Source organism: Brachypodium distachyon, chromosome 1 (genome assembly GCF_000005505.3).
Source record: "Brachypodium distachyon strain Bd21 chromosome 1, Brachypodium_distachyon_v3.0, whole genome shotgun sequence".
In the NCBI taxonomy this organism is placed as follows: Eukaryota; Viridiplantae; Streptophyta; class Magnoliopsida; order Poales; family Poaceae; genus Brachypodium; species Brachypodium distachyon.
In genome coordinates, this window is record NC_016131.3 from 18,882,005 (window position 1) to 18,903,714 (window position 21,710).

Here is a 21,710-nt window from a genome sequence, read left to right on the forward strand (position 1 = left end):
AGGTGGACTAAACACGACTCTATGACTAAAAGAAGCTTATTATTGTTGCTTGCTTTTACGTGGAGTTCCGTGGCCTAGGTTTCGTGTGGACGGAGAGGATATTTTTAGGCGCAATCGCTGGGCATCGCCGTTCGCGTTGGTAGACCCACCTCGCGCGTGTGTGAGTTGTGAATGTGGGTGTGCGTGTTGGATCTATCGCCTAGTACGGACAGAAAAAGCAAGCGAGCGAGCAAACAGTGTCCGTTGCCAGCACAGCAGAGCATGGAAATGTCAAATGGGTGCGGTTTTGGCGAGCATTTATTTTTTCCATCTTTTTTACCTCGGGGCAAGTTCAGGTGTTTCCCACAATAAATGTACTTTAGTTTTCAGTACATGTGTTTCTAAGTTGTCCTACCAAGTCCGTTTCGAAAGAAAAAATGTTATCCTCCCAAGCAGCGTTTTCATGGTTCTGAATTTCAAAACCAAACTACAAGGTATCCAAGTTTTTTTTCACGGCAAAGGCATTGGTAGATCTTGACAAAAACAAAAATAAATCAGCATTTTATGCTAGATACCAAACCTAGTGATGTTTCATCCAATAACCGGGCGGCGACGGCAAGCAAATCAATCTCGCAGAATCTATTGCACCTGACACCGACAATAACCTAGTGAAAAAATAAATCAACATCAAGAAAATTTTGGAGGAGGCAATGGTTTTGTTCGTGGATCTGTGGTGGTCACGGGATTCTGCTCGGAAAAGTATGAGGAGAAAGGGCTCAATGGACGATGCTGTCTGGAGAGACCGAGAGTAGATAATCGATGGAGTATAGATTATATCATGGAAGCCATAGTGTTTCGGCCGAGGTATTGAGGGTAAATAATATATGGATTGGAAATTGGAACATGGATGAGATATGTTTGAAAGGGGGGGGGGGGAGGTGGCGAGGGTAGGAAAGGGGTAGAGCGAGAATGGAGGGGGGGAAAGCGGGACATGGACATAGATAAGGGATGGAGTGGAGACTGGGTCAAAAGGCCATACGGGTTGAAGAGACGGCTGCAATTGGAAGGGATATATAGGGACAGAGCAAGGTGGGAGTGGATTAAATAAGAGTGGAGTGTGAATCAAATTTCGAAGAACATATATGACTGAAAGGGACAACGGCGACTAGGGCAAAGATCAATTCAAGAGCAAGTGGCAGGGGTTTAGATATTTGCGGAAATCATGGATGTGCAGTCATTTGATGCATCAAATTAGATTGATCTAAGCATTTCTCCTTTTGAGACCTTGCAGTGACTTGTGTGGACATACCTCTTCGACCATCAATGTATCTTTGATTTGCACGGGATTAACAAAAATTCCCTACCCACCTTCCCTGGTTTTAGATACCATGTACTTTTCTACAAACTTGGTCAAACTTGAGTTTGACTTAGGACAAACATAAAACATCTTATAATAAGGAACCGAGAGAGTATTAAACTTGAACTAAAACGGCTCGCTCTGTATTCTGAGTCTTACATCTCTGAATCGTATGAAATTGGACTACAGTTGCCCCGCCCACCGCTGGCGACTACTCTGTTAAGCTCCATCAAATATTCCGACGAACTTTGGCAAGCTCCAGAGTCTACTACAACGAGCTTCGACAAACACCGTGAGCTCAAACCAAATACAATTCTATGGACATCTAAACAAAAATATTTGAATTGGCTGATATCTTGATTCCAACTAGCAATATCTTGTACAACGGAACAACAAAAAAAGTTAGTAGAACTCATTGAAGTAAACATTCTGATTCGGTATTGGAGCCAATTCAGTTTTGAGGATATCTAAAACCAAGCCTAAAGTTTCTTAGGAATTAGTAGAAATCACAATGGTGTAAGGTGTACCGAGTTGCGGGGCTGGCATAGGAGATAAGGAACGGTGGTGGCAGAGGGGACTAGAGCTAGAAACTTTTTGGTCATCCTCGCAACAAAAATTCCTAAAACACCAATTTGTCTTTTCCTTGTGCTCGTCTATTACCCTTGTCCCAATCCACCGATATGCATGCAATGCAAGCACTCCAATGGACGGGAAATTGGGAACCAGCGGTAAAAGGCTACTCCCCCATCCCATTTCGGTCCATGGTCTAATTTTGCGCCTTTGTACGGTCTATTCTTCCCCCGCACGCTCCCAGTCACACGATCCCCATTTGCTCGTGGTCCCTTCCCGGCCAAGATCTTTTCTGTTCCTCGATTCGTGTGTGGTTTAGCGCCGCCAGCCATCCCACCTGCGTGTTTGGATTTGTTATGTAAAAAGAGCCCACGGGCAACCGAGCCGTAGTGGAGTTTTGGATCGGTCGTCACCTGGAAAAGAATAAATAATTTTCGGATGACTGAAGTGTAAACTGTATTATTGCAAGCAGTTCGACGAAATATACTACCAGTACATGGGGATCGGCGACACTATATATTGGCCCTCCAAAAAAGAGAAATCAGCCCCGGGACGAAAGGAAAGGTCGATGGCTACGTCCAAGCAGGTGGGGACAAATGTGGGCATATGCAGCAATCCAATCATTCGTTCACGGGAAAGCTCTTCTCGGGAAGGGAAAGAAAGGTCATCCGGCGGAACCTATCATCGTGCATGCCCCTTCGGTGAAAAGCAAGCCGTCTTTCACGCAAGATAGCTTAACCACAAGCAACTTATTGATCAAGAATTCATTCAAGATACACCCGTACCAGTACTGCTAGCATCTATGGAGTGAGAAAAGCAAACAGTTCCACATGAACAGCACTTGATAATTCTTTGTGCTTCTTCGACCTTACCTACACACAACCATACAGGAGTGCTAGCTAGCTACCTAGCTGTTGAGCAAATTCTGGTTTGGTTTCATCAGGATGTGATTATTTTACTGAATGGCCTCGTGAGTCTCTTGTGATCCGAAGACATGCAGGCGAGTTGGGCGTGAGTGGGGATCAGTGCTGACGTCAGTTTGACCGGACAAGATAGGCAAGGGGTAACTGACTCTGACCGAAACTCTCAGCAGAAAAAAAACGGCAACTTATCAATGAGAGGGCCGTTGCTGTTGCTCCGTGAGATCAGGGGCCGGGGATCGGATAACGGCCGTGCAGCCACCGTGGGCTACTTCCCCGCCTCACTCTTGAGATATCTCTCGAGAGCCGTTTCTTTCCAGAATGTTCCAAATGACAAGCGGGGCGGATGACACTGCGTTGTCGAAAAGGATTGTGTTTGGTTAGCCGGCCTGGTGAACCGCTAATGCTGCTGCGAGTGGACGGCGGCGTCCAGTTAAGTTGTTTCTTGATGCTGACGCAGCTGGTCAATGGCAACAGTGCCACCAGATAGCATTACAGTAGGAATTTTTTGGGGCTACAGTCTACCGCAGGAAGGCAGCAGCAACACATGTTACTACGACTCTTGACCTGAAAAGACTTGACCAGCATCAGTGAAGTGCATCGCATACGCGTACAGATCGGCACAGGAGGAAGTATACTCGTTTATACGTATTGGTGTGCCAGCCTTTTGGATACCCCTCCTGATTAAAACTTTCTGCGGTGCGGATGGAGGCAAGGGCTAATCGACAATGGAGATGTCGGAGATCTTTCGGGTCATGCATGGATGTGTGCGATAATGGCCGTCCACTTGCGCGGGACCCTTCCGATCCATTCCAGCCCCGAGATGGCAAGTAATTTGCGACGGATCATCGAGGCGGAGGCCCGGGGGGGATAGGATGGCACAAATAAGATATGCTATTGGCTGTGAGATCCCGTAATGGGGGCTCTCTGGCTGTGGCCTGTGGGGGATGTCCACCACATCAGGTGATGGAGCTACCAGACCGGAGAGGGACACGGCGCCCCGGTGTCACTTGCTGAGATGAGGAATCGATGCCGCGGTTGGGAAGAAAATACTGAAAAAGGAAAATGCACTTAATTCGCGTGTGTGGCCCGTGATGCTGTTGCGTGCAGGCAGCACCGCAGCAGGGCGTCTATCCGTACAGATGCTGGAGGAGGGTGTGGGATTGAAGGAGCCGGACTGCTGGAACGAGTGGTGGGCCCGGCGAGAGTGGCCAGCTCGGATGCTCGGTGGAGGGACCTACGTGTCGGTGCCACTACCCATTTTTCTCAGGAATGGGTCTCTAGCTCTCTTTTTTTACTGTACGAATCGCTAGCTTTCCAATTAGCTAACGCCTAGCTGTCGCTGCCAAGAAAGCTGACAGATAAGATAGATATGATCCGTACGAGTAGTGAAGAGGCACTGGCAGCCTGGCATTGTTGTTGGCCAGCCAATTACAAGTTTGACGAAGTCCTTCATGGGCCTTGGGCCGGACCTGCCCTGGCTTACGGCGATAACTTACCCATCTTTTTGGTTCCATCTCCGGATATCCAGTTAACTGGAAACTGCGTATATACAAAACATCAGGAGCCTGCGTATATACAACAGGCCCGGACGGCCACTACCATAGACATACTGTATCTCCATCCAGCTTCGATGAGTTGGATCAAAAGTATTTACTGAGTTTCAGTTGGCTAATACATGCATAAACCATATACAACAACTGATATGCTGCAATGGAAGAAACAGCAGGGCTGCCCTAAGAGCTGCAAGTGCGGTATACCTCGCCACGCATCGCATCGATTGGTCCATGATCATGTGCGTAGCGATCCGGGCCAAGGTACACACCAGTCTTGTCGAGGAGAGCCAAGCCTTCCTCTCTGCCATACTTTGAAGAATAAAGGTTCAAGTATTCAATGTCCTGTGTTACAAAACCAAGTAACAAGTGTGAGCTATAGTATAAATTCCAGGTTTGCAAAATGCAGAGCTTATAGCTCTGTACTGAAAATCAATTTAAACAAGTGAAAGGCTGAATGGTTCGTAGAGTCACGTAGTGTTTCTAAACGCCATTCTGGTCGGATGATTAACCCTTAAAAAAATGTAAGGTGAAGTAGGATAAAGAAGACAAAGCTTAGCTAAGTCACGGATCCTAGTATGGGATAAGTTACTCCCAAACAACATAGTACCCCTTTAGACTGACTGCGAATAGGATTGTACTGCAGTAGAGAAAAACACATTCAGACATTCTAATTTTTTAAAAAAAAATCACCTGCATGCCACTGAGAATGCGCTCTAGCCTGAGGGACGCAACTGGTTCATGTGAGGAGGAAAACACTTCGCCAGGATAAAAAAGAACTCCGTCACCTGGAGGAAGGCCACGTCGGAAACAGATCTGCAAATCAAAAAGTCTGAGAATAAGAAGGTATCATTGTAGCCGTAGAGCACAATAGTCTACAATACACCAAACTGAACAAAAAATATAATCCAACTTTGAAATGTATAGAGTTAAAGTTTGAAGTCTGAATAATAATGCTGGTGTTTAGATTAATGGGAAATGATATTATTAAAAGGACAAGCTTTATATACTCCTGAATAGGAGCAAATAATGTTGAAATTTCAATGTAATACTAAACTTAGAATCCATTGAAAAAAAAAGGTGTGAACTCTAATAAACTAGACACCAGCAGATAGCCTGGTCAAATTTTCTTGTTTATTTATCAAATACTAACATGTTCAAATGTCCTGGATTTTCTTTAAAATGTTACGAAGTACATAAGCAAGCGAGTATCATATATAGTGATTTCTCGCTTACGATGTCACACCGCTGGATATGCATGGAATTTGATTTATTTTTTCCATGTGTGTGTTCATGCGTGCAGTATGCATTGAAGCTCAAAATACAGACACATGCAAGTAATATTTCTTGGAACAGTGCCTTCTTTTATATGAGCTCCAAATACAATAAATTTAACTATCCCCTCAAAAATTTCACACTTATGAACATAAGTGGGATACTATAAGAAGACTACTATTGTAATATCTGATCACAAACATATTTCATGCAAGGCAGCTACCTTCTGTGCACCAATGCCCGTGATTGGTAGTATGGTACAAATCTTTCTTCTAAGACCAGGCATACCAGTAAAACACCACAATAGTACCATAAAGTGCAGGAAACAAGAAACCATTATCACTGCTACGTCCACTTCCTTATTTCAGGTGTTGCTTTCCTATGAAATTGAGAGCTCATGAAAAGAAACCGAATGTTGTTCCGTTTCCGACGTTAGAGAGCTCCAGCCATCAATTTGATGGAAGTTGACACATCAGAATTTGGCAAAATGTTGTCATGTTTTCTGTCATGCCATGGGCTTTCTGACCTTTGGGTTTCCACATAACATGAATTAAAGCAACAAAGGTTCCAGGCCTGTCAGGCATGTCTCTTTTTCATTTCTTCCAACACGAAATGAATTTCGACAGGAACTTTGGGGAGGGATGTTTGATGAATTAGGAACAAATCCCAAAAATAAAATTGGAACTTTTATGTTCATTTGGTGCTTGAACCAGGGAATTTTTTTTAACTCCCACCTGAAATGTCAGCAAAAATAAAACCTTAAGGCCTTTTTTGGTGCTAGAGTTTTTGGGGTGTTTTCTAGGGTATTATCCACTCCAAATTGAAAACACTAGAAACCCCAAATGGTTGTTTGGTAGGAAGGGTTAGAGGGGATTATCCCTAGTTTCCCCCCAAAAAAAAACTCCATTTTTGTACCAAATTAAAAACTTCTCATACCAATGTTTTGGGTTTTTGAGAGTTTTGGGTGAACACCAAACCCCTCAAATACCAAAACACTAGTAACTAAAAAATACACTAACACCAAACAAGGCCTAAAGGTGTTTTTTACACAAATAACTTCTTTTAAGCAGCAGTGCAGTCACACCTGTATAAATTGATGGCATCTCATTATATAAAGAGCTTTTCCAATGGCAATGCAAAGAAAGCATACCTCAGCACTTGGAATCATAGCCTTCTCATAGCAGTTGGTACCCCAATAGAGAAATCCCGTGCCACCCTCCTTCCACACTCTCCACATCACTGCCCGATGCTGGGTTCCACGCATCCCAAGATGCCAATTTGGTTGCGGGTCAGTAGGGCCCAAACAAACATATGTCCACCACTCCTAGATTAATTGAAATGATTTCATGAAGATATAAGTCACGAACTTCAAAAAAACAAAGAGTTTCATTACATGCATACTCCATTTAAAATTTTATAATAAAATGAAGATTAAAATAATTTATATGAGAAAACCATATAAAATGCCGTTGACCAACAGCTCTTTTTGAAGGGAAATGACCAGGACAGTCGAGATAGAATAGTTAAAATAATAGACTTCATGCAGACTGCAAAACTTAAAATACTAATGACAACATCATATCTTTAAGATTGTACGCGAAGCTCTGATCCTCTGGCTGCATTGGCAACATACAAGAGATTCCTCACTGCATCACTGAAAACAAGCCCGCATAATTTGAAGAACCACTTCAATCTGTTGACCAGATACCACAAGCAGTGTAGACGCTAAAATAGATATTACAGACCTGTCTAGAGCATTGGATATACTGATAAGTAAGAAACTAAGAATACACAAAGATGTGGCACACATAAATGTGTGTCAATTCAGTTTTACTGAGCGCAGATTGTCCACAGAAACAGTAGTTACCATAATAAAAAAGATACAAACCTAAGGAAGGTACACATCATATTTTCATTAAACTCTGAAACCTGACGCACTATCACCCAACAAATTCACTTTTTGTTTCAGATGAAATGTATTAGTCAGAAAACAATTTTCTAACTTCTTTAGCCCTTTAAGCATGGCTTCTTCTTACTACAATATCAAGCAGAATATTAATGGACTAACGGAATAAAAAAAACTGTACAAGGAACATGAGCATAATTAAAAATTAACTAGGAGTGAATCTGCAATTACTTCACCAAGCTCCGGTCGCAGTTCGGCAATAATATCCTTCACTAAGTCCTCTCTTGTACCAAGAACCCATTCGCTGTATAAGAAAACACTAAATCAGTGATGGAAGTGGTTCGTTAGTCCCGTTAGACATGCATTTTGTTAACAAGTCCAAGATGGAACAATATAATCGACTTTCATTAGTTTGAACCGATCCAGAAACTAGCCTTCATGTTGCATATCCCACATTCACATAGTGCTAACACATTCCAAAATCAATCAGAGCTGTCAGTTTCATCAAATTGTCAAGGCCATCCTACCACAAAATTCCTCTCCAATAGGGCAATGGTATTTCATTTAGTTTGGTCTATTTTTGTTGACAGAACTGCCGTTAGTTTTATGCACCCCGTGCACTTGATGAATAACTTAGGCTGAGGATTCGTATGAAAAGGCAATTGAAGATAAGAGATAACACAGTAACATTTCTATGTTCTTGACCTTATACATTTTAAATTTAAAACCAAGTACACAAAACCATTTTAGCGTAAGTCTAGATGCTACAGGAAATTGAAATAGATGCATTTTCATAAATCAATATATCTGGAAAACCATGTTCACATCATGCCAGACCAGTGTGACAATACATATACGTCTTTTTGCAACCTATGGACATGACTGGCATACCCACACGATTTCAGCAATCCAGAACAAACAGAGAAGTGCCGAGCATGCATACCTAGTGCAAAAGATTTGCGTATGTGGGCGCAGAACATTTGGAACTTTTGCAAAAGCCTCAAAGGTAGAGGGAGCCAGTTCAGAACCACTTGGACCTATACGAGCCATTCAACATGGAAGAGAAAATTATTTATATGTTAAAGAAACTTAAAGACTTGTCATGCAGAGTCAGCATCTATATGTATAATCATTTTCAAAATATCCAGAAAACCTAATACCAGGAAGGGCAACCGAAGTTTGTTCAGATGTACATTTCATAAAACATATACAAGGCAAGCACAATACGTAAAAAATGGCTTAATAATAATAAATAAATAATCTTACGGTGCATCAAATCTCAATAGCAGTGATAAAAGCTACTTGGAACATCTCAAACTTCATGCTACTTGGAACATCTAAAACTTCATGCTGGCATCCAAACAAACTGTAAATTTTCAACCCTGTGTTGATTCATTTCATAAATTTGGATTGCACCTTCACTTCTTTGCTTCACTTCACTAAATATTCCCCATCAAATGGGTACTTAATAATATACATCAGTAACTTCATCAACCAAACAGTTCTCTAGCATGTGTGCTAAGCTTCCTGATTAAGTAAATTTAGCTTAAATGTCTAGCTCAGTACACTGATCCCTTACCCAAAAGAAAGACCTATAGGGGGGCAGTCCCTGTGGCTCTTTATGACAAGAAGAACAACCATGATACACAACACGGAGGCCAAGCCTCGAACAAGGGTGAGCTGGGCATGCACTCACGCCATCACAGAACCAAAATCCACATATATACTCCTTTAAAGAGGTGTATTTTTACACGTGTGTTAATCAAGAAAAGGACTCCATATTTTCCATATGTGAATCCAAGTATGTAAGTATACTCACCAGCATAGTATGTCGTTAAGATACGGACATCAGGTGTGTATGTCCGTAATTCATTAGAGATGTTGCGGATCACTTCGTATTGTTCCATATTCAATGGCTGAAAAGTTAAGAGAAAGTGTAAGATGACCATGTTTATCTCTTTTAAAGAACAAAGTGAGCCATGTACATGAGTTGATGCGGTTTGAGGCATCAGCTTAGAGTTGAACTGGTTTGGCCCTTATGAACTTCTGCACATGAATAGCACTGCATGCAAGGGTCACATATCCAGTGCAAACATGTTATCACACAAACTGTTGTGTTGTGTAGTCGTTTATGATTTCAAGTTTGAACTCAAGTGAGTTAGGAGACATTAAATTTGAAGTTTGCTGTCCTCGAGCTTCAATAAAAGTCCATTTATCAACCCCATAAAACCATTTCGGTACCTTCAACTGCCTTAACTGTCCACTTTACAACCTCGGGTGGTTCCAAAAGTGATTTGAGCTGATGTGGATACCACATGTCAGCAAATAAATTAGTTCACACTAAGGTTTGGGTTAAACCATATTGAGCTCCCTCATGTGGCATTGATGGCAGATAAAACTAGTTGTAAAACCACCCGAGGTTGAAAAGCGGACAGTTTCGTTAGTCTGAGGTTGCAAATCAGGCAGTTTTAGAGTTCAGGTTTGAAAATTGAGCTTTTGTCTGATTCATTCCCATGTCTTTAGCTAATAGATTGTCACTGATTAAACCTTTTTCTCTCACAAAAAGAGTGGATCCAAACTTCAAATTTAGTGAATGAAGTTACACTAATTGGGATCTACCTTCCAAACTTTATTATCGGTTTTTTTTTACGTTGACTTTGTACTCAAACCAAAAACGTCAAGAATCAGGATATTCTAGGAGGCTAGAGAGCATAGAAGTGGCTGACTAATTGAAGTTGGAGTACACCAAACCCATTGAACCTATTAGTGCTTGTACAGTTATATTCAGTGCTCAATGCTACATAACTCTTGGCTACGCGGGGTAGATATATCTCTGCATGCTCTTATTTTGGTTGGGGTTGCCACGGTTTTTTGGTCCATGTGTTGCTCAGTGTGGCCTGTTACATTTTCTTCATTTGATCACGGTTTTGCAGTGTACAATAAACTCTGTAATAAGTTTGGATATATGCATCTCTGATGAAGAGGCTAGGTTATTAAAGCTTCCATTTCTAAAAAACATATAACTCTTGATGAACTGATCTACCATAAAAATAATTTATGTTACAGTTCAAGCTCTATTTGGCTGTCTGCTGATGTTATTTGCATGTCTAACACAGCACTGGAAATTTTTTATGTGCAACTCCAGGCAGCACCACATTATGTGTTTAATAGCCAACTTGAGTTCTTGACATTTTTTTTTACAGAAAATTCTTGGCATGTTAGAGTGGCACCATTGAGCATTATATAACAACAATAATTATTGCCCTCCGAATTCAACAAAAAGACCTAAAGAACATTAAGCATTATTGACACCCTCTGTTTTTCACAATACGGAGTACTTGTCAGCTTTGAATACATATTTGGGAGCAAGATACTCTCGATAACAGGTCGAGCACGTAAAAAAGAAGTAGTGCAGCAGAGTGCATTCATAGGTTTGATGGGGGAAATTTTGGGAAGTTTGGCTAGGGATTGGGGAGCAGGCATGGTGAGAAGTTTTTGTTCAAGACAGACAAGTACTGAAATGGAAGGAGTATGTCTTTTCCATTTAACATGGTTAGACCTGACGCATCCTCTAATTGCTACATTGTATTAGTCAATTTACTGCTGGGGCCTGCACTACAGTTTTACGGTAAAAAAATTGCTAGTCATAACTCATAACTATTTTGTAGTTCCGACTGCGTACTGGAAACTGAAATTTGATGTGGCATCACAAGGCGCAATATAAGCATAGCGACACTTGCTTTTTTTTGTAGATAGAGCATAGAGGTAAAATCACGCACCTCATCCCACAAGTAGAAGTAAGCTTTTGACCAATGAGCCTCCGTTTTCAAGATATCAACTTCTCTTCGCAGGGAATTTCTTGCTGCATCAGTACTGTTGTGTATCAAGAAAGGCGCCAATTAATAAAAAGAACAGATGTTAACAACATGGTATAAAATTTTGGTAGAAATTATAACAGTACCATGATAGGATTGGCGCGTAGGGTACAGCATATGCTGCGAGTCTTGGATCAGAGTAGTATTCCTTGGCCTTTGGATGATCAGCTAAAAGAATAGAAACAAAGTGGGAAAATTGCACCTGAGGATATATTTCTTACAAATCAGCATACTCCTTTGCAAAAGTAAAACATAAATAAATGCATTACCAGGCCAAGGGCATGTGTATGCAAGAATGCGCATGCTATCGCCCCATCTGCAGAAAAATGGACTAATTCTGTACTGGAGGAGCCACCTGAAGTGATCATCTAGTGCATCATACCATCCTTTGGTACCATGCTCCAAGCAGAACCGATCTTCAATGACAGTTTCAGATATCTAACATATAGTCAAAGGACAACAAGTGCATATAAATAGAATTCAAATGTGAAATCATGATAGCCGGACACCCACAGACAATCTGACCATAAATTCCTCAACTGCAGGTCTGCAAAAATCGTAGTGACATGTCTCACACCACAAAGGAGGCATACATAATTATTTTTATACCATAAGATACCATAGCATTACTACATGCTGAAAGAGAATATTGGCAGGATACACCAAAAACAGCAGGTAAAGAAGGTGTCAGTGGGAGAGTGAAATCCCAAACAGTCAGGCTTAACTTCACACGAACTGCGACATTGTTCATAACATCTTCATCCATCATGTCTCCTAATCCATTGTTCTCTTGGCAGTCCTGGAATGCTGGAAGGACTAACATCCTCTTCAGTGTGGTTGAAGTTGATGTTAGTCTTTGTACCTGCATGTTATGAAATTGTAAGACAAGGCATTATATGGCTAGCATGTGAAATATTATGAGAGTAAAATACCATTTCCTCTGGCGTTGAGCAGTCTCTGGATTCAGTGATGTCAAGACAAGTTCTCAATTCTCTATACAGCTGGTATCTCTCAGATTTTGGTAATGATTCTGCCCTGGAACTGCCAACAAATTCAAAGCAAACAAATAGTTCTTAATAACTCAAAATAATGAATAACTAACATCACACAGATGCATATATGGCTACATGTAAGGCTAAATGTCATCTTTGAGTTTGTGACCACCTGCAAGCATCTGACTGGCACACATCCTGTGTACCCATGTTTGAGACTTAAAGCTTGGAATTTGGCTTCAGGATGTACAAAAACTATCTGTCAAGATGTTTGTTTCATGAACTGAACCCCATCCAAATTTTGTAAACATTATTGAAAGCACATCAGCGAACCAGACTCATGAATTCACACAAGCTTCAAATTACCACCTCATACGCCACAATGATAAGTCATGGCAATTTAATGCTAACCCCTTTTTGTTTGCCTTTTTCTGCCTTTCCATTTTCTATTCTAGTTAGCTTAGGACAGGTTTTTGCTTGACTTTTTTTGTTTTGGTTTAGTATTGGTCGTAGTTTTGAGTGTTGTAAGTTTTGGCAGCCTCCGTGTGTTCTTCTTCTATAAAAAATGGTGTGCAATTAGGCACATGTTCAAGAAAAAGGAAGTTCCTGGCAAGTTCAAAGACTAGGGACACAACCAAAATAATGAATTGGTTTATAATGCGCAGCCCCCTGACCACCCCCCCCCCCCCCCCCCGCTTCCCTCCCTGTATAGTCTTTTTTCTCTTTCTTTTTCTTCTTCTTTCATTTTCTTTTCTTTTTTGAGCCCTTTGGGGCTCCTTTGTTGCCTGCTTGTACTCGCGCTTCTTGCGCTTTCTTCTTAATGGAAAAGACACGCCGCTCGGCGTGTTCGAGAAAATGAATTGGTAGAATTGAATAAAGTCAAAACGAGCCATCGTAGTTGAATTTCTCCTTGATGCATATTAATTGTCGAAATATTACATGTATCTAGACGCTTTTTAGGAATAGATACATCCATATTTGGGCAAATTTGAGACAATTAATATGGATCGGAGGGAGCATTATTTTCAAAAAAAAATGTTTTCTCTCACATCTACAACTTGCGTACTGATATACCCAGTTACCATGTTCCAGTATACCATTTGACCACTGGCATCAGCGGCTCGAGTTTTGAGTTTAAGTCATGTCAAAGCGCTCTGAGCAAATTATACTGGCACTCCTAACATAAGTACATAACCAAATATAAAGCAGCAAAGCCAAGCTTACTCTGTTTCTGCCCTTGTAGCAGTAATGAATATTTCACCCTCATAAAGACCAGGCTGCTGTCCACAAGGAACATTTAATGAGACCCATATTGCAGATGTCTCCCTGTACAAACAAAGGTGAGCTACCAATTATAAAATAAAATCAAGACAAATGTTGATGTGCTTGAATATCGCAAGAACAGAAGCAGTACCCTGGAAGTAGGTTTATTTGCGGGCACAGTGGATCAATAGGCACAAGAGCATCTGGCACACCTAACATAGGCACCACACGTCGCAACGTTACAGATTGACCAACCACTAACCTGGTGCAGCATTTTTATAATCATCCAAAGTAGAAATGTACAAATGATAGTACCCCAATAAATGAATTCAAATTTAAACAAACAAACCTGTCTCCAGAGGATGAACATAGATCAGTGCACTGAATCTGCACAGGCCCTGCGATGCCTGAACTGATCCATGAAACCTTTGGACGTAAAGCAATTTGAAAACTTTCCCTTTCATTTCTTGCTGCCAAAAGGTTAACCTGAAGCGATTTTGGAAGGAAGATGATCAAATATGAGCAATCTGATTGTAACAGAGCATAAGAAGATCATAAAACAGTAGAATTGGTGAATAACATCATGTCTGGAGTATATTTAGAAGAAGAAAAACATCTGAAGGGAAAGGTAGCATGATACTAGAGAGTTCTGCATATCAAGGCATGCAGCAATAGATTATTTGTCCTTCTAGCAATGCTAATAAAATAAGTATAACATACATGTTCTAGAGGTCGAGGTGCTTCTTGCTGGCTAACATTTGCTGTGCTGGGCATAGACCACACATGCAAAAGATCTGTTGAGTGTACTTTTGCAGGGTCAATCACACTGGTACCGAGGCTTGACCCCTGTAAGCCTCCATCCACCCAGCCATAACTAGTCCCGCCTCCAGCTACACCTTCCACAGGTGGTACAGAAATTTCTTGTGTCTTACCTCCTGAGATAAGAATACATAAATATTTGTAGTCAGGCTACATGTACAAAATTTAAGCTCCAAGCTTCCTTTATTGCCAATAGATGCAAGCCAAATCTAAAAAAATATATATAGACAATAGAAATAGTTATCAACCACCAGTTCTTAAATGCAAAAATAATTTCTAGTTGTGACATAGTACTGTGCAATGAACTCATGCAGACAGTTGTTATACGAGGCTCTAATACTTGCATTTTAGACAAGCAAACGGCTAAAAATTCGATGAGTCTGCAAGCTGTGCATAAACTATGTCGACCTTTATTGGTCAAAGTGCACATGCCTTGTTCAACTAAAACATTTGCTGTATTACCACTAGGATATTAGGCAAAAGCCACGATACTTTACCACACAAGTACTGAAAATAAACCCAAAGACAGTTATGTGAACCATTGCACACCATCACCTCACATTATCGGAACCTAAACCGTAAGCGTCTGATAAATGAGGATGCATATATTGATCAACTTTTTGCACAATAAGTCCAAATTCACTGGTTTCAAGATAGTCAAAATGCCAGATATAGGTGAACATCCTTCAGCTTGCACAGGGTTTGTGCTTAAGAATTCAGCAAGCTGCCTAGAAATGAGAGAAAGGAAAATTCAGTAAGCCTTTTAGACAATTCATTCAGTATTATGATGCCCTTGCTTCAATAACCCTAGTTTCATGATTCATTTCTTAATTTGCAATCGTACATGCATACTAGAAATTATATGTGACCTATCGTGTGTGGTTTTGGCTTCTAGGCGGTCACTAAACTGAACAAATACACTCCCTTAAGCTCAGAACTGAGAATATAATGGGATCAGGCCAATAACCAATTCCCGACTACATAATATCGAAACTAGCTAGGACACCTCCATCCAAGTTGTGCTCAGTGATCACTCGGTCAGAACTCAGAACCAAACCTCTTCTCAGAGTGTAGAGACATACATATGCAAGCTCCATTCACAAATCAGTAACGACTTCCTACCTACAAGCCGCGAGTACAACAGCGAGCAAACTTGACACATTGCGCGGCACAACGCAAACTCAACTCAAAAGCAGCAAGCGGAAAAAACGGGCGCAAGGGGATCCGGGAGCATCCGACTGGGCGCCAAGTAGGGCGATCGAGCTGTTTCCGCGCACCAGTCCAGTTCGATCAGGTCGCGCGGGGGAGGGGCGAGGGCCGGGGCGGCAGCAGCACGTACCTGCGACGGAGTTGGACTCGTCGGATTCCATGGCGGCGCCGGCGGAGAGCGATCGGTCGAGGAGGGCGGGGTGGGTTGCTTCTAGTGGGAGTGGTGGGAGTGGGATGGGAGGAGGAGGACAAGGGGAACTGGGGAATAGGCGAGGCCAGTGCACGCACTTTCCTGGCTACGTTACTGGCCAAAGTCCCAACTCCCGGTGCACGCACCGACCGTGGCGGCTTCTCAATGATCACCCTGGCGAAGTTGCCAATTTGCGTTGCGCTGTGTGGTGGCGTGGCGCTGTGGCAGCTCGAATTGCCCATGCGTTTGCCTCTCTCTAGAAGACTCGCCAAATTGAGTATTGTGCGGAGCAAACGTGATCAAGTTCTACTTCGTACCCAATTCTCGTGAATCATGTGGCATGATCCGCTTTGGTCCGGGAAGGATTTTTACAAAAGCCGGCGCTACGAGAGTAACACGGCACAGCGTTGCACCTTTCACGGACACCTGCTGCTTGGTGCTGCAAGACTTTCGCTCTAGAATAATAACATTTCTCGCCTCTGCCTTTGAACTGATCGGCATCTTGCAGAAATGACATTATGTGTCAAAGTGATGGATACGAGTAGAGCATTGTGCACCTGCAAAAGTTTATGCAAGAATACAACCAGTTCTACTCTGCTGATGTTTGGATAAACTTTTGCCGGTGCACATGCTCGGGCAAAGAACTACACGAGCCATGACTGCACCGGGGCAAAAATCATAAGATACATTTGAAGTCATCCCCTACAACAGCTAACATAGCTCACTATATCCACCAAGCGTGCTTGTCAGGTAACAGCATCATAGGCTTTAAACTAATCATCTAAAGGAGCAAGGAATATCCAAGATACACAAACCATACAAACCAACCAGAGTTACGTTGTAAAATTATCCATCTAAGACTGCATGGCGTCATCCCCATCTGCTTCCCCTTGCACTTCACTGAACATGTACTGGCTCTGATACTCCATCAGGTACTGCGTCGATCTCTTGACATCCAGAAAGAGCTGGTAGACCCGACTTATGTCTTCCATCTCCACCACCTTACCCTTGCGCTTCTGGCAAGCTAGAGCAGCAGAAGTGATCAGGTGGATTGCATACCTGAGGGAGGTCTCTGTGCCAATCTTTGTGAGCAAAACCTTTGCATCTGCTGACATGTCAACATCCTCTTCTTCACACCTGATGTCTAAGATCTTCCGGATCTCATCCTCCGTGTATGGCTGTGTTGTGATGATCAAGAGGCGATCAAGGAAATCAGATGGTATACCATGTGGCGACCGGTAGTTTGTCCCCCGTATGGTTGTAATACCACGATTTGTTGCAATAACCAGGATTGGAGCCATATCATTCTCCAAAGCACGGTTTAGGAAGGAGAAACATTCAATATCTAGCATGTGGACTTCATCGATAAACAGAACACCAGGGACGATCTCAGCCTTTCCTTCCTCTCTCCACTCTGCAACTTTTGTATCGATCTGCTCTCTAACCTCTGCACGAATTTCACCAGTGTCACCAGTGAAAAGTGCAAGAAAACCCTGTGTCCTGCACAAAGATAATAGAAGTGAGTTGGTTGGGGCACTAAAATTCCCACAGTAAACTACACTAAGAATTGCATATGAAACCCAATATGCTTGTGTATCATGTGATGTGTTGATCGGATAAGGAAGACTGTGACAGAAAATATTGAAAAGGCTCAATACAATTCGAACGAGCAGTATCATTTAACATAATCATGGAACTTTGGTTAAGAACACCTTCAGCTAAAACCAGCATCAAGATCAGTTACAGCCATCAACGGTTGCAGGTATGTGCATTGTGTATGGCTGCAAGTTACCCATCTAGCTCATCTTTGAGGATAGGGTATATTTCCTTCTACAAGTGTCAATTAACTTGTACCAGATCGACTTATTTTCATGGGACCATGTACTTTACATGAGCATCCCTGTACCAAACTGGAAACTGAAGCAAGATCTTGCAGATCCTTTCTTTGGCATTATTGAATAAGCCAGCTGGATAACACAGAACTCCATACTTATCCATAAACAAATAGGCAGACCAGAACTCTGTTTGTGCACCTCAATTATAATTGCATTCTTTGGAGTTTGCAAACAAGTCCACGAGATATGTTATTCAAGGAGGGCATCATTTCTAAGGTATCAGCTAACTTTATGGGATGCTTAAATAAGTAGGCAAAACTCTATCCGATTCCACCGTTGTTCAATGGGATTGGGGAAGCAGTCGAATCAGTTAAAGGATCTTGATTGCCTGTAATCTCTCATGAATGGTTTGCTGAACCAAATAGCACATTAGGATTGAGGCATTGTGGGAGTAACGGTAAATTTTGGTATCCAGGAGTTCTAGCAAGGAATAACATGGTGGCCACAGCACAGACCATGAGCATCTTCTTAACATTCAATCTAATGACATGACAATTATGAAAATGGCGTCCATGCTTCTATTGGTCTGGGGTCTATTCAGAACATTGTACTACTATGGAACTGCCAAAACAGATTATAATTCCCATATCTAGTTTGGTTAAACCATGTAATGCTCCCGGGTCATCTATACCAATGTATTAAATTGGAGTTGGTGGTGATGGTACGACCGCCGCCGTACGTCATGTCATCAAAATTACGGCCAATATGCCACCGCTCGTTATTTCTCCCGACCCGGATGCCCCCAGCGTCCAACCTGCTCGATCCCTTCCCGACGCCCCACCCAACCTGCTCCATCGCCCCCGCCGCCGCAGCCCCCTTCCTCTCTGGCTACCCCCCCACCCCCACCCCACCCGCCTCCCTTCTCTCCCCCGACCTCCTGCTCCTTCCTTCGCATGGACATAACTGCTTTTCTCGCTGCAGTTCGCGGCCTGGCCACTCCAAGCATACCGACCCCACGCGAGATCCACCCGACGACCGCTGTCCGCAGTCCCAACGCGTGATCCAGAAAGTGGCCGTCGTCCGCCATCCACGCATGAGATCCAGTACGTGCCCGGCCATAGCTCAACCATCCGGCAAGTCCTTGTTGTTTTCGTTTGTTGTGTTGCTTTGCACTAATCGACGGATAATTCGATAGCTAATTGGGATGTACTCCCAACCTGATTGATGGTAGCTGCTATGGATAATAGATAGATTAGTGTTCTACCATGCACCGAATGATTACCATGTGCATGCTGTGATTGGAAATTAGTATCTACTGATAGCTCGACTGCATGCTTGGAAATTAGCATCTTCTTTCTATGGGTTCCAGACTTTTGGATGTATACAAATTTGCTCTATGTTTTGAACTTTTGTATTGGATCTTTTCTTGTTAGAATGTGAAAATTTGGTACAGAATTTGAATGATGATTTATTAGTGCACCGGATCATCTTTTAAAGTGGTCGTGACGTGTACGTTGGGCCGTGGCAGCGCACGGGCATTTCCACTAGTATGAAAAAAAAATAGCAATGCGTTGATCACAAACAGCAGCTTGCATGTGTTGAAAATGAAAACTCAAAATGATACTAGCTTTGAGCAACTACAAATTTAAATGATCTTCACAACTGGCATATACTCCTATGTAATTATGCTTGGATAAATATAGGTCACGTCCAGAAAACGAATAGCTTGGCATACTGCAGCAAATAATTTTATAGTTCAAGCTGTGGAAGTGAACTGTAAGGCAGCCATTAATTTGGATTACAGGCACCTTTGTTAAGTGAGCAAGTTCTTGCAAATAGCAAAAATATTTCTTTTGGCAAAACAATTAATAATACATAAGGCTGGCTATCAAGTTTGAAAAATTCGAGCTTCAAGATGCCATTGTCTATCTTCAAATAGCTCGTTTGGCACCCATCATTTGGGCATAGAATTGTAGAATTCATTTTGAATTCCAAAAAAAACTTGTTTGGTTGGCACGGAATTAGCCACAGGAATTCAATCTCAAATTCCATGGAATCACACTATAACTAGCCTCAATTCCTCTCTAAAAGACATCATTTCTCTAGAATTGTCTCTCACTCTTCAATTCCATGTGGTAGACAAACATGATTTTTCAACCCGGAATTCAAATTCAACCAAATGAAATCCTATCAAAAATTGGATTTCATTTCATTTTGATCAAATGAAATGAATTCTTGGTTGCCAAACGAGCTGTAAGAGCATTTGGGGGCCAGTGGCTAGTCTATCACACTGGGGACAAATACACAGGCTTAGCAGGGTAGCTGAAAGTCCATGGCACTTGTCCTAGTAAATAGAATTTCAAATTCTTTAGGGAGTCATTTTACAAGTAAGTGTTTTCTGGTGGCAGTAATTTACAGACCAAGTGCCCTATACCATCAATGCATTACATTACATATAAAGGTTTGATTCCTTTAGGAAGTCATTTTACCAGTAAAGTCTTTTCTGGTGGCGGTGATTTGCAAGACCAGGTGCCCTTTAAAATTTCAATACATTACATCATATAAAGGTTCGAATCCTTTAGGGAGTCACTTTACTAGTAAGTGTTTTCTGGTGACAGTAATTTGCAAGACCGTGTGCCCTTTACCATTTCAATACATTACATTATAAAGGCTCAATGTGAATTCTTTTGTTAGAGTTATTGAAGGTGATAGATGTGGCTTAACTTATGTATATACTCGACTCTAACTATGGGAGAATTCCTGAGAGGGAGATGTGGAGTTACCTGCTATTGATGACATCAATTTCATGTAAGGTGACGCAGTGCACAACCTCCTTGCGCTTCTGGAGCTCGCCCTCGGGGCACTTGACGAACTTGGTGTGTGCACCAACAGCGTCATAATCCCGCGACCTCCCGATGGAGCGGCCAAGCTTAGTAACCTTCCCAGAGGCCTTGTCGAGCGCAATCACATCCCCGCTCTGTACCTTCTCCTTCCCCAGGGCCTCAATCATCTTTCCACCCAGCTCGTACACCGTCTCCATGTCCGTCGTCTTCAGCGTGAGCCGTCCAGTCTTCCCGGCAGCGGCAGCACCTGAAGGTGCGCCCGAGCTGCCACTGGCGGCCGAGAGAGGGCGGTCGATTGAGATCTCCACGACCTCTCCCTCGATGATCTCTGCTTCCTCCTTGATGCGGACGCCGATGGCACGGCGGAAGGCCTGGGTGAGCGCCTCGGTCTTGGACAGGTCGAGGGAGAAGAGCTCGGAGGCGGCGACGGAGGCGAAGGGCGTCTCCGCGCCGAGTGACTTGGCGATGCCCATGGCGAGGGCGGTCTTGCCGGTCCCTGGCTGCCCCGCGAGGAGGACGGCGCGGCCGGCGATCTTCCCCTGGCGGATGAGCTGGAGGATGAGTCCAGCGGCGCGACGCGCGGGGAGCTGGCCGACCATCCCCTCCGAGGCGTCGCGGGCCTCGAGCGAGGAGTCCAGGCCCAGCCCCCGGATGTGGGAGTGCGCGCCGATGCGCTCGATACGGGTCAGGTCGCGGCTCTCCGACAGCCGCTTCAGCTCCGACATGGTTACCACACGCCGCCGCCGCCGCCGCCGCTTAGATTGACCGTTCTGCAGGGGTCTGGGGGCGAGGTTTAAGACGAGAAGGGGGACGAGCTAGGGTTTAGCGGTCAGGTCGACTGGATGGATATATGAAGGCGAAGGGGAAGAAAACAGGGAGAGAAGAATGCGAATAGCGGAAGTGCCGAACTGGTCTGTTTTCGTGTTGATGACATATTCAACCCAGCCCAGATGTACTAATGTTGGCCCATTTAACTCGCCTGTCATAACGCCCGTCTCATAATTCCAGTCCCCACCCCCGCTCAAAAAAAAAAAATTCCAGTCCCCACCCATTACCGGCCCGGGTGACCTCAGCCCGCCCCATTGTTATCTTGACTTCTGAATCCAAAAAAAAAAAGGAAACAG

General features: G+C 43.0%; 2 protein-coding genes across 3 annotated transcripts; both read right to left on the bottom strand.

The window, feature by feature from the left end:
- Positions 1 to 4,352: 4,352 nt before the first annotated feature.
- LOC100840095 lies at positions 4,353 to 16,017 on the bottom strand. 2 transcript variants are annotated; one of them, XM_003562774.3, is made up of 16 exons: positions 15,849 to 16,017; positions 14,411 to 14,625; positions 14,040 to 14,176; positions 13,842 to 13,952; positions 13,652 to 13,753; positions 12,368 to 12,476; positions 12,097 to 12,297; positions 11,705 to 11,873; positions 11,522 to 11,603; positions 11,340 to 11,433; positions 9,380 to 9,476; positions 8,504 to 8,597; positions 7,792 to 7,864; positions 6,805 to 6,978; positions 5,073 to 5,195; positions 4,353 to 4,724 (listed from the first exon to the last, which is right to left on the bottom strand). In XM_003562774.3, exons 1-16 carry the CDS (start codon positions 15,877 to 15,879, stop codon positions 4,563 to 4,565), a joined length of 1,974 nt encoding a protein of 657 aa, XP_003562822.1. In that variant the 5' UTR covers positions 15,880 to 16,017; the 3' UTR covers positions 4,353 to 4,562. The 2 variants fall into 2 exon arrangements, with proteins under 2 accessions (XP_003562822.1, XP_014753146.1); XM_014897660.2 differs by lacking the exons at positions 14,411 to 14,625; positions 15,849 to 16,017 and having other exon boundaries at positions 13,842 to 13,902; positions 14,040 to 14,173.
- A 457-nt stretch (positions 16,018 to 16,474) lies between these two features.
- LOC100840397 (ruvB-like 2) lies at positions 16,475 to 21,440 on the bottom strand. The gene is made up of 2 exons (XM_003562775.4): positions 20,527 to 21,440; positions 16,475 to 17,408 (listed from the first exon to the last, which is right to left on the bottom strand). The coding sequence occupies exons 1-2, from the start codon at positions 21,309 to 21,311 to the stop codon at positions 16,763 to 16,765; spliced, it is 1,431 nt and encodes a 476-aa protein (XP_003562823.1). The 5' UTR covers positions 21,312 to 21,440; the 3' UTR covers positions 16,475 to 16,762.
- Positions 21,441 to 21,710: the final 270 nt, after the last annotated feature.

Excerpts from the sequence above, each read along its gene's own strand:
- LOC100840095 (XM_003562774.3), bottom strand. The coding sequence starts at position 15,879 with ATGGAATCCGACGAGTCCAACTCCGTCGCAG. Across the intron at positions 13,754-13,841 it reads CAAATAAACCTACTTCCAGG|GGAGACATCTGCAATATGGG; the intron begins GTACTGCTTCTG and ends TTGTTTGTACAG. Across the intron at positions 12,477-13,651 it reads GCTACAAGGGCAGAAACAGA|TTCCAGGGCAGAATCATTAC; the intron begins GTAAGCTTGGCT and ends ATTTGTTGGCAG.
- LOC100840397 (XM_003562775.4), bottom strand. The coding sequence starts at position 21,311 with ATGTCGGAGCTGAAGCGGCTGTCGGAGAGCCGCGACCTGACCCGTATC. Across the intron at positions 17,409-20,526 it reads ATTGATGTCATCAATAGCAG|GACACAGGGTTTTCTTGCAC; the intron begins GTAACTCCACAT and ends ATCTTTGTGCAG.